The 15,655-nt window shown below is 47.6% G+C and overlaps 5 protein-coding genes across 8 annotated transcripts; 3 read left to right on the top strand and 2 right to left on the bottom strand.

The window, feature by feature from the left end:
- Window positions 1–439: 439 nt before the first annotated feature.
- LOC132260412 (sensory neuron membrane protein 2) lies at window positions 440–8,769 on the top strand. 4 transcript variants are annotated; one of them, XM_059758490.1, is made up of 10 exons: window positions 440–500; window positions 884–1,230; window positions 1,617–1,777; window positions 1,834–1,981; window positions 2,751–3,008; window positions 3,085–3,314; window positions 3,483–3,682; window positions 8,139–8,254; window positions 8,324–8,449; window positions 8,516–8,769. In XM_059758490.1, the coding sequence occupies exons 2-10, from the start codon at window positions 1,111–1,113 to the stop codon at window positions 8,714–8,716; spliced, it is 1,560 nt and encodes a 519-aa protein (XP_059614473.1). In that variant the 5' UTR covers window positions 440–500; window positions 884–1,110; the 3' UTR covers window positions 8,717–8,769. The 4 variants fall into 4 exon arrangements, with proteins under 4 accessions (XP_059614473.1, XP_059614472.1, XP_059614475.1 ...); XM_059758489.1 differs by having other exon boundaries at window positions 464–500; window positions 858–1,230; XM_059758492.1 differs by lacking the exon at window positions 440–500 and adding an exon at window positions 555–571.
- Window positions 4,918–7,703, top strand: LOC132260410 (uncharacterized). The gene is made up of 2 exons (XM_059758485.1): window positions 4,918–5,632; window positions 5,694–7,703. The coding sequence occupies exons 1-2, from the start codon at window positions 5,116–5,118 to the stop codon at window positions 7,301–7,303; spliced, it is 2,127 nt and encodes a 708-aa protein (XP_059614468.1). The 5' UTR covers window positions 4,918–5,115; the 3' UTR covers window positions 7,304–7,703.
- Window positions 8,770–9,009: 240 nt separating the features above from the next.
- Window positions 9,010–12,197, top strand: LOC132260493 (sodium-independent sulfate anion transporter-like). Its single transcript, XM_059758645.1, has 6 exons — window positions 9,010–9,136; window positions 9,787–10,433; window positions 10,498–10,801; window positions 10,864–11,166; window positions 11,223–11,539; window positions 12,033–12,197. Exons 1-6 carry the CDS (start codon window positions 9,085–9,087, stop codon window positions 12,195–12,197), a joined length of 1,788 nt encoding a protein of 595 aa, XP_059614628.1. The 5' UTR covers window positions 9,010–9,084.
- Window positions 12,055–14,459, bottom strand: LOC132260496 (rhythmically expressed gene 2 protein). The gene is made up of 5 exons (XM_059758651.1): window positions 14,204–14,459; window positions 14,051–14,133; window positions 13,592–13,753; window positions 12,304–12,769; window positions 12,055–12,167 (listed from the first exon to the last, which is right to left on the bottom strand). The coding sequence occupies exons 1-4, from the start codon at window positions 14,365–14,367 to the stop codon at window positions 12,363–12,365; spliced, it is 816 nt and encodes a 271-aa protein (XP_059614634.1). The 5' UTR covers window positions 14,368–14,459; the 3' UTR covers window positions 12,055–12,167; window positions 12,304–12,362.
- Window positions 14,460–14,675: 216 nt separating this feature from the next.
- LOC132260498 (uncharacterized) lies at window positions 14,676–15,589 on the bottom strand. Its single transcript, XM_059758653.1, has 2 exons — window positions 15,284–15,589; window positions 14,676–15,224 (listed from the first exon to the last, which is right to left on the bottom strand). Exons 1-2 carry the CDS (start codon window positions 15,555–15,557, stop codon window positions 14,797–14,799), a joined length of 702 nt encoding a protein of 233 aa, XP_059614636.1. The 5' UTR covers window positions 15,558–15,589; the 3' UTR covers window positions 14,676–14,796.
- Between the last annotated feature and the right edge of the window lie 66 nt (window positions 15,590–15,655).

Genomic DNA, 15,655 nt, shown 5'->3' with positions numbered 1-15,655 from the left:
CAATGAACTATGCACCGAACGCACCGGCTTCGTACAAGTAAAGTGCACGCATTCTATGTCTTTTAAATTAAGATATGAAACTGCAATAATAAAAGCGTCATATCAAATCTAGAAAATAATGGTTTGTTGCGCTTTTTTACACATCTTCTTTGCCTCGCTCTTTGCTCTCTATGATTTTTTAACAACTAATGAAGTTGCCAATTAGGTTCAATAACATTTTTACTGATGTTCATCTAATAATCCGCGATATTATTACGCCAAATTCCAAAATTGATAATATAGAATACAATTCATGTATATTGATGGAGAAGAATAAATAGTAAAACAAACATGGTAGACTCTCTTCGCAGTCAATTTCACTATCTGTCTAGACTCAGTAGTTGCTGGCCTCTTGAATATTCGCGATGTCGTGGAGCGAAGAGCAATTCGTGTGGCTTGTGTGGTTTTACCTGACTTCCAGACGAAAAGTGTGGGCCTCGTGAATTATTAACAAGTGCGCGGTGAGTGTAATTTACAAGAGTTTATCAATTGTTGCGCTGCCTCCGTGGGCATAATCATATCACTTTCATCTGTAATTCATTTGTGTAATTGTAATGAGAGTGTTTCCGTGAAAAGAAGTCCTTCAAATTGATATTTCTATTGGGTGATTGTGGGCGGTTGCGGAGCATCTAAATTTAAATTCGGCGTCAGGGAATTTGTGCTGATTGCCCACAATCGCACCTTGGAGCTTTGGTGCGCTTGGCGATAAGAAGGCGCGCACACGGGAGTGAGAGAGAGTCCAAAGGAGGGCCTAATCTTCCAGTGGCACTCTCGTACGGAATATCAGGGAGAATGATTTATATTTTTAATAATTCCAGCCCCTGTGACATGAATTAATTGATAGGGCGCAGCGGACGGGGGAAAGTGATATTGGGTAATATCTCGTGTGTGAGGCAAGGAATCAAAAACGAAGTTTATCGATGTGAAACAATCAGAGGAGAAGTGATATGATTGGCATGAGCGGAGGAGATTGAGTGGCGACGGAACTGTGGTGGCCAGTGTGGAGATTCGAGTGCTGTGGACAAGGTGTAAATCGGTCGCTTCTTCAGCACTTCTCGCGTTGGTAAAACAATGGATAGATCGCTGATTTGTATAATAGTGTTCACGGTGATTGGCTTCGTCCTGTTCCTCCTGGGCGTGATCCTCGGCTGGGCAGTCTTTCCGCCACTCGTGCGCCAGCAGATTATCGACGTGAGTTCACGCTTACCTTCAACGCCTATTCGCAATGTCCTCAAGACCTGTATAATCAGTCTAGCTCTACTCTTCGCTGCGCATATCAAACTGCAGAGTCCACCAATTTATCTTGCTTGATTTCCCCCCTGAAATACACCGCTAATTTCGCTGTCTCTTCCACGGTTTCTTCTATCTTATCGTGGACTGCCTGTGTTTTTTTTGGTATTCGTTCTCCTCCACCCAGATCGATATTCACATATTTAGTGGGTGTCAATGAGGCGAAAATCTCTTATTTATTAGATGCGATATCTGATTATAAAAGCCCCCCTTTGGTGGAGCGGCGCATTTTATCATCGAATTTCCCGCGCGAAGATAGCGACTGATGGACAGTTTTCTCTCTGCAGAATGTTGTTCTCAAGGAGGGAACGGATCAATTCGACAGATTCCTGGAATTACCACAGCCACTGCACTTCAAAGTATACATCTTCAATGTGACAAATCCCGAGGAGGTGATGAACAACGGAGCTTTGCCAGTCGTGCAAGAAGTTGGGCCATATTATTATCGGTTGGTTTGCGCGATTTGCAGCTAAAGACGACACTTATTCACACCATTTCTTGCAGACAATATCGTCGGAAGCACGATGTTGTGCTCTCGGGTGATGATCGAAACATCACCTTCGTGCAGGAGTCAGAATTTCAGTACGACCATCGTCGATCTGCTCCTCTCTCACAGGACGATCCCATTTTCGTTTTGAGTCTGCATATCAATGTGAGTATTTTATCTGATTGTACGCATTAATATACTCAGTAACGGGCGTAGAAATGGAAATTCCTGGAGTAATGTTGATGATTTTATTGTTCACAAGAACATAAAAGTATATTTAACTTCCTCAGAACCTTCAAAACCACAGTATTAATTGCTTGACTGTTTTTTTTGTAATCTCTGAGTCATTGAAAAGCCATAATATATGAAGCAATAAGTGAAGTAAAGCTGAAAATTTCTCCACTTATTCAGTTCAGTAGCACTTTTGATGCTTATTCGCAATCTTCAACTCGACTTGTGAGTGACTTTAACGGAATTTCAACATTAATATCAATTTTTTCACAAATGTTGTCGTTAATCAATGCAAAATTCACTGGCAAATTTCATAAAGACCAACCTTGCAAACTCTGGTCTATTTTTACGTCCGCTACTGTAAATAATTTCAATCAATTCAAATCAACTGAAAGTTGGCAATTTTACCATGCAAATCAAAAGTCGATATTTCTAATGACTGTGAGGAACATAAAAAGAGCCTCCAAGAGAGTTTCACGCCGAATCCAACGGATGATGAAAAGAATGCCCGTGTTAAGCGTTATCAATCGCTTCGCCAGAAATGCTGTACGATTTCTTTATCTCTGGCCATTTCATGAGTGTTGCACTTGAAACTGTGTCGCACTTCTCTTCACACCCGGAATGCATGTAATCATTAAGTGCTGTGTCAATTATGTGAAGAGTAGCGATGTTTCTGTAATTACACTTGCTCTTGTCCCTTCAGTCCGTGCTGCTGGAAGTGGAGTCCACGATGGAGATAATGCTTGAGACTATCAATCAAGCGGTGGATTTCATCTTCGGCCCGAATTCCTCCATGATCATGAGGACAACGCCGCGCCAATTCCTCTTCGAGGGCATCGAATTCTGCTGGCCAGGAGTACATCCGCTGTCGGACATCGTGTGCAATATCGTGAAACAGCAAATGACGGACGCAATGCAGATTCTGCCCGATGGAACGCTGTCCTTCGCCATGTTTCGTCATGTAAGCTTTTCCAAGGGGGAGATAACATGGTTTTACGTCTCTCTTACGAGGAGGATTAATTTGCCGCATTTTGCAGAAAAACATGACCAACAACGGCGTCTTCAAAGTCCACTCCGGCGTGGAGGAGCCGCGAGATACTCAGCAGATCATCACATGGCAGGGCAAGACGGATAACGATGTTTGGCCGGACAATGAAGACAACACGTCGTCGGTGTGCAACATGATTCGCGGCAGCGACGGCGCTGCTTTCAGGCCTCTCCAGGAGACCGGAGAGACTGCCTTCATCTTCAACACAGACATCTGCCGGTGAGTCGCTCTGCGCAAGCCAATCATCGTATCAATTAGCGAGTCAATTAATCAATCAGCCAAGACAAATGGCTTAAGATACCTTCGCCTTTTGTGTGGCTTCCCAAGTGGCGAAGTTCAAAGTCGCGTGGCACTTCCGGTAGCTGACTGGCTGACGTCCCATTTCAGAACAGTGCAGCTGGAGTTCAACGGCGAGGCAGAGTACGAAGGCATCCCGGGCTTCAAGTATGCCGCCTCGCCGTACTTCCTGGACCAAATTGGGCCGGAATACAACAACTCCTGCTTCTGCGTCAACCAGATTCCCGGCGGAATCGTGCAGGAGAACGGATGCCTCTATCCAGGAGCACTGGACCTGAGCCCCTGCCAAGGTGAGTCTCTTTCTCTCTTCTCGACGGTCGTTAATCTCTTTAATGCGCTCGTTAAGCGCTGGACATCAATTTTATGAGTGGAGTTTGGGAAGATGAGCGAAAAAGCGCTGGTCAAAGTTGACCCCAGAATCAATTAACATTCGACGCTCTATCGCGTGCTGAAATAAATGTCGATCGTCTAAGAAAGGATCAGTGGAAAATAAACCACTTCCCAATAAGAGAATTACGCAAATTCCGACAGACAAAACCGTGTAGAATGATTTCTGTCCATTTGAGTCACAATAACGATCCATTGGAATTAATTTTTGTGTGTGAGGAAGTGTGCGATTGTCTCCCCAAAATGGATGGTGTTGTTCTTTGTATATGGGCAAAAAAACCTTTGCATTTTACAGCCGATGGATAAATCTACCCGTCGATATCTCGTTTACCTTCATGAGACGCGGGCAGGTGAAAAGATGTGTTTTTTTCCCACCAGCCGAAAGAAACCGCAAACGAGATGATTGAATGAATGAGGAAGATGAGTCAAAGCCTGAGTTAAATGAGTCGCACGCGACAATGCGAGATAAATTCGCCGAATGATTGGTGACTGATAAAGATCCGAACTGTGATAGTGACCTCTCGGTTTTTGTGCTGCGCTGCTGCAAAGTGTCTATAATATTGATATTCTGTTGTTGATTTTCAATAAAAATCATGGAATTATTGCTGCAGTATAGCAATAAATAAGAGAATCTCGTTGCGTGCCAAGTGACCTAAGAAATTTTGCGCTTAGAATAACGTCTCCGCAGTGAGATACACAAAAAACTGGTTTCACCTGTCTCCAGGTGATTTATGCGGCGAAGATCGTGTGTGTGACTCTGAGGAAGCAAGGCGCGAAGTCTCGATTTCCCTTCGGGAAGTGTTGAGTGGAATATTTGAGAAATCCAGGGATATCTAGCGTGACTAATAGAGCTATTATGATCCTTGATTTTGAATAAATTATCTTCAATACCCTGTCATTTATCCTACTGACGATGTCGCCAAACGGAAGGAGAAGATCCTGCCATTAGGAAGCGTTGCCAATTTCTGTTTTCTTCATTAAAAGCGACAGAATTCCAACAGTACAATGATCCACAGAATCGACGAGCCTTGGCTTCGCAGCAATAATTCCCAAGATTTGGAATATTAGTCGGAAGATTGGCCAGACAGGTGTATTTTTCGTGCACATTTGCGTCTGTGTGGCTTCGATTGGAGTGGGAGAAGATCAATAAGCGAGAGTGGATGTCGTTGATTCCGCAGGAGACCCAAAAGATAGAGAATCTCTGTATAAAAGTGAATTCTCTCACGCGATTGAGGCTCAGTTGATGTGTGAAAAGTGTCTGGGCAGCATCGCGCCATCTCAAGTTCTCCAGTGTTGGCGGGAAAACTGTGCGCAAATCGGAAGCAGGAAGTGAGAGATGGTCAGGGTTGCCCATGTGATCTTCGCAGTGCTCCTTGTGGGCAGTGGCGAGACGAGAGTGTACGATCGCTGTGAATTGGCGCTGGAGCTGCGCCACAGGCACGAGATTGCCAGTGATGCGGAAGTGGCGACGTGGGTGTGCATCGCCCAGCACCAGTCCTCTCTCAATACGGCCGCCGTGGGGCGCCAGGCGGACGGCCGGGGGTACCACGGGCTGCTACAGATCAGCGACGAGTTCTGGTGCTCGCCATTCAGCCAGGGCAAGGCGTGCGGGATGCAGTGCTCACGCTTCATGGATGACGACATCACGGACGATCTGCACTGCTCGCGGATCATCCAGGAGGAGCACCAGCGCCTGTCGGGAGACGGCTTCAATGCGTGGACAGTGTACAAGAGTCACTGCAGCGCCGGAAGAGCGCTTCCCTACATTCACGGATGCTTCGACAACTACATCGCTCACGAGGATTACTCCAGTGTGCCAACAGTCACGCGTCCTGCGTACACACCGAGTGAAGGTATAGACTTGACCGTTTTCGAGCTTAGCTTCTCTCCTCTCACGATGTTGTTCTTGCGCAGTGTTCCGGCCGCGGAAGATCAAGTCGCGCGCCAAAATCTACGATCGCTGCGAATTGGCGCAAGAACTCGTCTATCGGCATCATATCCCAATTGAGGAAGTGGCGACGTGGGTGTGCATCGCGCAGCACGAGTCCAACTTCAACACTTCCGCCGTGGGTCATTTGAACGCCGATGGAAGCGGTGATCACGGTCTGTTTCAGATCAGCGACATTTACTGGTGCTCGCCGCCTGGCAAGGGCTGGGTTTGTGGCCTGTCGTGTGCCCAGCTCGAGGATGACGACATCAGTGACGACGTTAAGTGCATGAGGAAGATCTATGCTGAGCACCAGCGATTGTCTGGCGATGGATTCAACGCGTGGGCAGTGTACAGACCGCACTGCAGCGGCAGAGCCTCGAAGTACATCGAGGGCTGCTTCACGGAGGACGAGGACCAGGAGAATATCATTCAGCCAGTGCCGGGAATTGTAGCTCCTGTCCAGCCACCCAAATTCACAGCCACACCGGCGGTGCGAAGGCGGGGAAAGATCTACGATCGCTGCGAATTGGCGCACGAGTTGCTCCACATTCACGCCATGCCCAGGCATCAGATCGCCACGTGGGTGTGCATCGCGCAGCACGAGTCGAGTTTCAACACGGCCGCAGTGGGGCGTCTGAATGGCGATGGCAGCGCCGATCACGGGCTGTTCCAGATCAGCGATCTCTACTGGTGCTCGCCGCCCGGCAACGGTCTCGGCTGTGGCATCAATTGCGATCTCCTGGAGGACGATGACATTACAGACGACGTGGAGTGTGTCAAGCGGATACACAAGGAGCACACAAGGATATCTGGGAACGGTTTCACAGCCTGGACTGTGTACAATCGCGACTGCTTAGGCAATGTTGAGAAATACATCGAAGGATGCTTCCCAGAAGACACAATTCCAACCACAACAGCAACAGAGAAGATAACAACGAAGAAGTTTGCAACGGAGAAATTAACGACTAAAAAAGTGTTTCAATTCAGCTTCGGCGAGAGCGTCACAAGGAAAGAGATTCCTAGTACAGAACCTCCCAAGACGCGAAGGACATTCGCGTACAGATTCGGTGATAAAGTCGATAGAGAATCAACAACTACTGCAATTCCTAAAGCAGATGTTACTATTGCCAGCTTTCTTAGCCCAGAAACCACAACTTCTAGGGTTTTCTCTTTTAGTTTCACCGATAGAACATCAACCACCGAAGCTCCGACAAAAGAATATGCAGTGAAGAAAACGCAGCCATTTAACATCTTTGATTTCTACCTCAATTACTTCAAAGCCAATCGCAAGACCACAAAAAAGCCCACAACTGAAGCCATGACAGAAGCGACCACGGAAATTCCCGCAGAAACTACAACCACGCGAAAGCCCAGCGTCTTCGACATCTACCTTCGAAGGACCACAGCATCGCCCAAGAGGACGACTTTCTTCGCCAACTCACTGCCAACAGTGAAGCCCTTCGAGCTGGACTACATCAAGGCGCTCACGACGCCCAAGAACATCATCTCGAGATCAGCTCAAGATCCGCCGTCCACCAAATCGCCGCAGCGCAATCACTTCGACAGCATCTTCGACACATTCTTCCACGGATAGAAGCGCGGTCGGCCGCAAGAATGCCGGACGCGTGCTGGCGTCGAAAAAAGCCGTGACGTCACAGCGACTATGTTTTCATAGTTAATTATGTTGGACAAGAAACCAAACAACTCCAGCGACACTTGTTGTCTGGGGGATCAAGTGTAAACAGTGGACTTTTTGCGCCCAAGCGCGGGGCAATTTATCAAAGTCTCAAGTGGATTGACCCTTGGGATTTCTGCATTTTTTGCACCAGCACACCTTCGCGCAGTAGCTCGTATACGATAAAGACAGAACTTGCCGGCATTATGTGTTCTCCCGTGAGTGGCTCCCAATGAGGCGCGGTGCGATTAAGTGGACAGAAGAGACTTAATTTATGAGAGCTGTGTGAGAGACGAATTAAACACGAATAAAAGACTTGAAAACATTCTGCTGTTGTCTTATCTCCTTATGGATTTGCTGTCTTATTTGCCTAGCCTTGAGTCTCGAGTTTGGCAGAAGAAATGGAGCAAAACTATAACATTTGAAATCGAACGTTTTTGCTTCACAGCGAAATGAATGCTTCAGTTTTTTTCAGTTTATCTATAGAAAATGCTTGAATTCCAGAGACAGAAGAATTGATAAAATCGATAAAATGTTTTGTGACAAAACAGTGACTAATTTTGGCCTCTTTTTTGGCAGTTAAAATGTAATTTAAAAGCATGTATTTCGTCGGATAATTTTCATATAAAGTCCATATTATTTTACAAAATATTGATGTAAATTGTGGAATACTTTAACGACTGTCAAGGGTTAACATTGCCTCTCTCTTAACATAAGAGATCGCCTTTCACCTTCTCGTTTTTGCTGTTCGCAGGAGCTCCTCTGGTGCTGACCAAGCCTCATCTCCTCGGGGCTGATCACTATCAGCAGTTTGTCCACGGGTTGTCCCCGGATCCGGACAAGCATCAGATCGACGTCCTCGTGGAGCCGGCAAGTGCTTTTTACCCTCCTTAATCACTTAATCCAATTATTAATTGCCCATCGTGTGGATTTTTGCAGCACTTGGGAATTCCTTTGCGGGCCAACAGCCGAGTGCAGTTCAACCAGTTCCTGCGGCCGATTCCGCACATCACAATCACGCAGCAGCTCGCGCAGTCTTTCGTGCCCATTCTCTGGGTGGATGAGGTGAGATCCCAAAGATAGAATCCTGAGATTATGGCTTGACTCGGGTGTAAATTACGTCCTTTGCAGGGAATCGCTCTCGGCGAGGACTTGGTGGATATGATCAGGTCGGATCTCGTGGATGTTCTCGTCATCCTGGACGCCGTGCATTGGACTCTCTTCGCCGTGGGCTTGGCTCTGTTCGTGGCCATGCTGACATGGCTGATTGTGGCGCTGGTGAAGCGCCGCGGCAAGACTCAAGTGGGCAGTTTTAGTCCCAAGACAATGTGAACAGCTGTGAATGTTTTGAGGGTGTTTCGTGTGATGAACAATAAATTTTTGGCGGGAAAATTTCTCTGTGTAATTCCTCCGGAAGGCAGGCAAAAGTGCGTCTGCGCGGGTGTGAAGCAACTTTTCCCACCACACAATCTCTCTATTTCACACAGAGTCGCGCTGGAATGATGATAAACGCCGCGATATCTCGCTCGTTCATACACCTTTTTGGCTGTGCACGTGAGACTGTTAATTCGACAATTAAAGGTAATTACTTGCACCAATTCCCACTCAGTCGCACTTCTGCTGACGGAGAGTGAACTTCTGTCTCGTGTGCTGCGCGAGTCGATGGGGAAAAGTGCATAAGATCATTGTGAGTCTCCACGATGAGCCGTGACAATATCATTGGAGTCACATCAGAGGAGGATCTGCTGGAGGGTGAGTTCTTGCCGTGAATTTCCGGTGGATTTGCAACATTTTAAGGCGGATTTGGTGTCGCCATTAGCTGAGATAAGACAATAATATTTCTTGTCTAAAGCCCACTTATTGAGTGCCTTTATCGGGATCTTTCAAACAGTGCAGAATCAATATAAACTGAACTCACAGTCTTCCTCATATTCCACTTTATCGCAACCTTCTCTTTCACTTTCAATTGTATTCCCCAAGTCTTAGATTCCATCAGTAATCAAACAGTTTTTTGAGAAGACATTCACTGAATGGAAGAAATATTAATTGTCACCCAGATAATATTGATCGCTTCGCTATTCAATTTTTTCCATTCACTCAATATTAATGATGATAATAAATTAACCATTCAATGTGTTGAGAGCATGTCTTCATATCTTAACAGAAATCCGATATATATTGCCAATCATTGACTTAAAAATGCAGAGATGTAAAAAAAAAGTTTCCACCATCAGTTGAATAAGAGTGTTTCGCGGGTTTTTTGCACTACAAATTTGTCACGCAGAATATTCGCAATCCGTGTTAATACTTTTATGATAATTGCCGTCATATTTATCTGTAGTCTAGAGCACCTGAATTGTCGGCATATAACAATAAAACCCCGTTCTTGACTCCCATCGCAGATCCGAACTTGAGACACCGCGAGAAATGGCCGGATGTCAAGGAAATGCTGCGGCGCAGGGCGGGCAAGATGTGCCGGAAGGAGACGGTCACGAAGCGCGTGCCCGTGCTGGACTGGCTGCCCAAGTATAGACGCGAGTACGTCTTCCCGGACGTTGTGGCGGGTATCACAGTGGCGCTTACGGCCATTCCGCAGGGCATCGCGTACGCCGTGGTTGCTGGACTGGAGCCCCAACACGGCTTGTACTCCGAATTGGTGCCCAGCTTCGTGTACTGCGTCCTGGGCAGCTGCAAGGACATCACGATCGGACCCACAGCTATCATGGCGCTCCTTGTACAGTCGCACGTGCTTAAGAGTCCGGATTTTGCGCCCCTGGCGTGCTTCCTTACCGGCATCATCATCCTCGCGATGGCCATCCTCAACCTGGGCTTCCTGGTGCAGTTCATCTCCATTCCAGTCACCGTGGGCTTCTGCACGGCGGCCGCGCTCACGATAGCCAGCGCCCAGATCAAGTCTCTGCTGGGGCTTCCCGGGCGCGGAAATGAGTTCATCGAGAGCTGGAAAAGTGTGATAGAGAATATCCATGAAATTCAACTCTGGGACACAATCTTGGGCGTCAGCTCGATCATCCTTCTGCTCTCCCTCAAGGTGATTTTCCTCATTTCCCACCAATCTTTCTAGAGCACTCAATTGTTCCTCCTTTTGTACACAGAAAACGCAGAGCATCCCGAAGTGGAAGGTCTTCTTCAAGTACGTGTCCATCTCCCGAAATGCTATCATTGTGATACTGGGCACTCTGCTGGCCTTCCTCATGCAGCAATTCACAGGCAATGTGCCCTTCGCCCTCACTGGCTCCGTGGCAGCCGGATTCCCGCCCTTCGTGCCGCCACCTTTCACCACCACCGTCGGCAACAGCACGCTGAACTTCCAGGAAATGATCGCCGAGCTGGGCACTTCCATAATCTCCATTCCTGTGATCTCTGTCCTCGAGATTGTGGCGGTGGCCAAAGCTTTCTGTGAGTTTTCTACCTTGCAAAATCTTTCTTTTACACATTCAATGGAAAATTGTCTTTCACAGCCATGGGGAAAACCGTGGACGCCACGCAAGAGATGATCGCTCTGGGCTTCAGCAATGTGTTGGCATCCTTCGTAGCGTCAATTCCCTTGTCAGGCTCCTTCACGCGAAGCGCGCTCAACAACGCTTGCGGCGTCTGCACTACCGGTGGCGGAATCCTGACGGGAATCATCGTGCTTCTGGCCATCGGATTCCTCACCTCCACTTTCTACTACATCCCAAAAGCCTCCCTCGCGGCTGTGATAATGGTTGCCATGTACTTTATGATCGACTTTGCAGCTCTGAAGGAGATTTGGCGCACGCGAAGTGAGTTTTGCGCTCCGTCACGAAATTTCCTCACCTAATTCATTCGCTCTTCCCAGGAGTCGACTTCATTCCCTTCCTCATCACTCTGGTGGCGTGCTTGGCGCTGGGAGTGGATCTGGGAATTGTTATCGGCATCGCGAGCAATCTGGTGTTCATCATCTATGACACAGCGCGACCACGGATCCAGTTTAAGTGGCTCAAGGTGGATAACGATGAGATTCTCGTGGTGACACCGAATCAGAGCCTCATTTTCTCGTCGGCGGAGCACTTCAAGAACCGCCTCATGAAGAAAGTGATAGCGCAGAGCAATCCCAGCTTGCTTGTCGTCATCGACGGACACTTCGTCCAGAAGATAGACACCACGGCAGCGTCTGTGAGTAATTCCTCTTGCCACCCACTCGAGAACTCTTCCACGTAGTGGAATAGTACTTCAAGTGAGATTTTCACTCTCGAATCATCGTGTTTGTGATGAAATTTTCAAGTAATTTGTAGTTTATTACTATTGTTACGCTCATTTCGCTGTCTTATCGATAAGAGAACAATTTGATCCATCGAGATCAGCACAGACAGTTCATTTTGTACTCTTTGTCGCGCTTATCTAAATGATATTTCAAACCTACCGCAATACTAATCTCTGATAGACGGTAAATAACATTAAAAGAAAACGATTAGAGTGAATTGCTTGAGCTCTCTTTTTTCTTCTGATGCAATCAAGTGTTATTTAAGCGACAAAAACAACCCAGGGGAAAACCTCTGCAATTTAACCGGTTAGAGAGATGAATTCATTTGAATCCTCATTAGGGAAAAACCACTGCGCTTTGGGCACTTGACGCCTTTATTCACTATATATTCCTCATCATTTCCAGAACATCTACTCGGCCGTGCGCAGCCTGAAGGACGTGTGCAGAGGAATGATCTTCTGGAACTGGAGCGGACAGGCTCAGGGTGCCGCGTGGCGCCTCAACAGCGCCTTCGGGGCGCTGTTCCGCGATGCCAACAGCCTAGAAGAGTTACTTCGGGCGGTCAAATAGCCACTGTCGCGCGCCCACAATTCGCTACATATACATTATCCCCAAATTCACCACTGAAACCTTTGTATCTAACCTACTGTGAGAGTGAGAAGGCAAAAAATGGCACCTGAGTGTTGCTGATGTCTTGTGAGATGAGTATCAATTCTGCCGCGCGCGCGAATCCTTCTACAATTCACACTCGCCACTCGTGATCCTCTTGTGCAACTCGTACAGACTCGGGAACACGTGCCTCTCGTCGATCTCCTCGCCATACTTCGACTTCAGTTCCTTCGGATCGCGCTCATGGATCAGGGCGCCGCGCCAGCCGACGCCCTTCGCGCCCAGATAGTCATTGCGCGCCGTGTTGCCGATGTGCAGACACTCGTCCGGTTGCAGATTGTCGAACTTGGCCGCCTCCATCGCCTTGATGAAGATCTCCGGCTCGGGCTTGGCGCAGCCCGCCTCGTAGCTACCGATCACGAAGTCGAAGTACTGGAAGAGCTTCATGTTGCGCAACAGCGTCTCGAGGCGCAGGTCGAAGTTGGAGATGATGCCCATCTTGAACGGTTGTCCCTCGTTCTTGATGCGCGGCCCTGAAAGTGCCCAGAGTTACGATTAGCCCATTGTGAACTCTTGGATCGCATGCGTCATGATAGCCGGAGATTTTCGGCTGCGATAAGACGGAGAACACACACGGAAGTCGCGACTTTATCAGTGAGTGTTTTACGAGCAAAACATCGTAGGAATTTTACACGAAATTCGAGATTTAAGCGTTAATTGGAACGATGGGACAATCAGAGCACTTTGAGATTCAATTCAAATGTCTCGCTTTTCGTTCTTCTTCTCATTGAGGATAGAATAGAATAATTGCTCTTTGCAAAAATCTGGGTCTAAATCTCTAATTGATAACGCGAAAAATTTAGATCAAATCATTTCCTACTGTGAATAGAATATCCTTTATAATCAGAAGCTTTATTAGCATTCTAACAATCTTCTGAGCAAGATCAAGATCAAGAATGAGTTAATTTCAGAACACTTCTTGTCCTCCCTCGAGTGTTAACATTCAGTTGCTTATCTAATGACACAGTTCAATGGAAATTACAATTAAATTTCAATCCACGGTAAGTTGGAAACTTTTATCTAGTAATTTTGCTTATTATTTGAGTTATTTGTCAATGACTTTAATTAATGGTCAAGATTGTGGAAAAGCAGCCAAAAGTCTGGCTTAGAAATTGAATACAAACACTAAAATCAAGGTCTTTCACCTGATAAACAGACGAATATTTTTCCATGAATGAATAGAAGTTGAGAAAAATTAGCATTCAAATTGCGCTGTCTGAAAACAGCACGAGCTTTTCGTCATACGCACAATTTGTGAGAACAAAGATCGGCGGCAAAGGATGCACAAAGCTCACCTTTCGTGCCGATTTGCTGCTTGAGCTTTAGGTAATTTAGGAACTCCACCGAGCCGAAGCAGTGCTGCCAGGCTGTGCTGGTCTTGAACATGTCCACGACGTGGTCAGCGATCCGCAGAAGCTTCTCGTCCGACTCCTGAGCGCCAGTCTCGCGGAAAGAGCCTGCAAGACGACAAGACAGGGATGAGAAATCGCCGGGAAAACCGCAAAGAAACTCTCGTGTTTTGTGCCGCGTGTGAATTAAAAACTGTGTGGCGCATTTTTTCACACAAAGAAGAAAAAGGCGCACATTCTACACAGTTTTATAATGCTTCTCTTTGCCTATGGAATTCATTCATATTCATTTTGGATGGTTTTAGGAGAAGCACGGAAATAGATTGGTGGGAATGTTTATGGGCACACAAGCGCACACAGAATCGCGCCGAGAGTCTGAGACGGTGTGTTGAAGGACAAACTCACCGATTATCAACTGTCGCCACCAATTCTCCCAGCCTATGTTTGTCCTCAGGCCGAAATTCGGGTGAGCCTGGTTCATTCTGTGCCTGCAAAAAGGGCGGACGGATTCAGTGCGCCTCCGCAGCACGATTGATCAAGGAGCGAGAGAGTACTCACCAATTGGCTTTGTACTTGGCCGTGAGCTGCTTCTTGTCCGCGCCGCTGCCCAGGAGGCCCAGCATTTCGCCCACCTCGCCGAATTGCTTGCCCGGACTCGTGCGGAACTGCAGCAACGTGTCCGTGACATCGAAGGTGATAAGACGGAAGCGCGAAAGACTCATCTTTTCCAGGAGATTTCACTCTCACTCTGGCCACCAGCACAGTTGCACTGACGCAGTGTCGAGATGAACGCTGAGCGACTCGCGAGAATCAAGTGTATCGCACCAAATTTTCACAGCGACTGGCGCACCGAAATTGACGAGGCCACAAGATTAATTGTGGCTTTATCTACCATTTTTTCCCTTCTTTCTCTCCTCGCCAAAAAGAGCCGAGCGCCCGATAACGTTTTTGCCGTTTTGTTGTTCGCATGTGGCTGTTTATGTAAATTCCCTGTTTTCGCCCGTGTGTTTTTTCCTCGTCCAGCCGAAGACATCTCTCTCTCTATAATCTCTAATCATCAGCTTTAATGGGTGCATTTTGGTCACAAAATAAGGAAGTCACTCTCGAGACCGTGACATTTCCCACGGGGAAGTGTGTTTCCAAGGAAATCATCACTTGCTGACGCCGTCCGAGCGACTCGAGTGCTGCTCCAGCATCGCCAGCAGTGGATCCACGGGCTTGTTGCACTCCGGATCGAAGTCCGGCCCGACTGCCCACAGAGACTCCAAGTCGTACAGTTTGCGCGCCTCCGCCGAGAAGATGTGCACCGCAATGTTGCCCATGTCCATCGCTATCCAGTCTCTGGAGTTCTCTCCCTCGATTTTCGGGATCTGGTCGCCCGGCGAACGCTTCATCTTATACACTTTCCGTACAAACTCCGCCAGGCCCTTCATGTGCCGCGCACTGAGACCCGTGGTGAAGCAGAGGTAGTCCACGTACTTGAACTTTGGCGGCACCCGGACGACAAACACATCCTGACCCTTCTCGCGCCGCAGAAGTTCCACGAGATCTTCAATCTCAAACACCCCAGTTTTACCTCCTGCAAGCAAAAATCACTATTAGTACTGCATGACAAGCCCTCCTCGCACAATTACACACTCTCTAGATTTATTCCCTCGTAGGGATCTGGTCCGGTGATCTCTATTTCCTCCTCCTCTTCCTGAATCCTGGCGCGCTCCTCATCAACATCGAATATCTTTGTCGATTGACTCTCATCGAAGATCTGATAACGACGCGACACAGCACCTGGCAGGGCGTTCTGCACTTGCTTCCCCACCTCTTCGGGGACTTTTGGGCTGCAAAATCCTCGCTGGTGCCGGGTGAACCACACAAATCGGCAAAAGGAAACTCCACGGAAAACAGTCCGATACATGGCGCGATGTGAGGTTAAGTCGCCACCCACTAGTCGATGCCAGCGCTCGGCGCTCAAAGACGGCAATTTTTGCGCTTTCGTGCACTTCCGCGAGAGGT

This window comes from Phlebotomus argentipes, unplaced genomic scaffold (assembly GCF_947086385.1).
Source record: "Phlebotomus argentipes unplaced genomic scaffold, Phlebotomus argentipes genome assembly scaffold_18, whole genome shotgun sequence".
NCBI lineage: Eukaryota > Metazoa > Arthropoda > Insecta > Diptera > Psychodidae > Phlebotomus > Phlebotomus argentipes.
The sequence above is the reverse complement of the archived record's forward strand: the minus strand, read 5'-3'. Positions and strand labels throughout refer to the sequence as shown.

Coding starts and splice junctions, on each gene's coding strand:
- LOC132260496 (XM_059758651.1), bottom strand. CDS start 14,367: ATGAGTCTTTCGCGCTTCCGTCTTATCACCTTCGATGTCACGGACACG. Junction 14,134..14,203: donor GCCAAGTACAAAGCCAATTG/GTGAGTACTCTC, acceptor CCCTTTTTGCAG/GCACAGAATGAACCAGGCTC. Junction 12,770..13,591: donor GCAGCAAATCGGCACGAAAG/GTGAGCTTTGTG, acceptor GGGCACTTTCAG/GGCCGCGCATCAAGAACGAG.
- LOC132260493 (XM_059758645.1), top strand. CDS start 9,085: ATGAGCCGTGACAATATCATTGGAGTCACATCAGAGGAGGATCTGCTG. Junction 10,802..10,863: donor GGCGGTGGCCAAAGCTTTCT/GTGAGTTTTCTA, acceptor TGTCTTTCACAG/CCATGGGGAAAACCGTGGAC. Junction 11,540..12,032: donor TAGACACCACGGCAGCGTCT/GTGAGTAATTCC, acceptor CATCATTTCCAG/AACATCTACTCGGCCGTGCG.
- LOC132260412 (XM_059758490.1), top strand. CDS start 1,111: ATGGATAGATCGCTGATTTGTATAATAGTGTTCACGGTGATTGGCTTC. Junction 1,778..1,833: donor GTTGGGCCATATTATTATCG/GTTGGTTTGCGC, acceptor CATTTCTTGCAG/ACAATATCGTCGGAAGCACG. Junction 3,683..8,138: donor GGACCTGAGCCCCTGCCAAG/GTGAGTCTCTTT, acceptor TGCTGTTCGCAG/GAGCTCCTCTGGTGCTGACC.
- LOC132260498 (XM_059758653.1), bottom strand. CDS start 15,557: ATGTATCGGACTGTTTTCCGTGGAGTTTCCTTTTGCCGATTTGTGTGG. Junction 15,225..15,283: donor CGAGGGAATAAATCTAGAGA/GTGTGTAATTGT, acceptor TTTTGCTTGCAG/GAGGTAAAACTGGGGTGTTT.
- LOC132260410 (XM_059758485.1), top strand. CDS start 5,116: ATGGTCAGGGTTGCCCATGTGATCTTCGCAGTGCTCCTTGTGGGCAGT. Junction 5,633..5,693: donor TGCGTACACACCGAGTGAAG/GTATAGACTTGA, acceptor GTTCTTGCGCAG/TGTTCCGGCCGCGGAAGATC.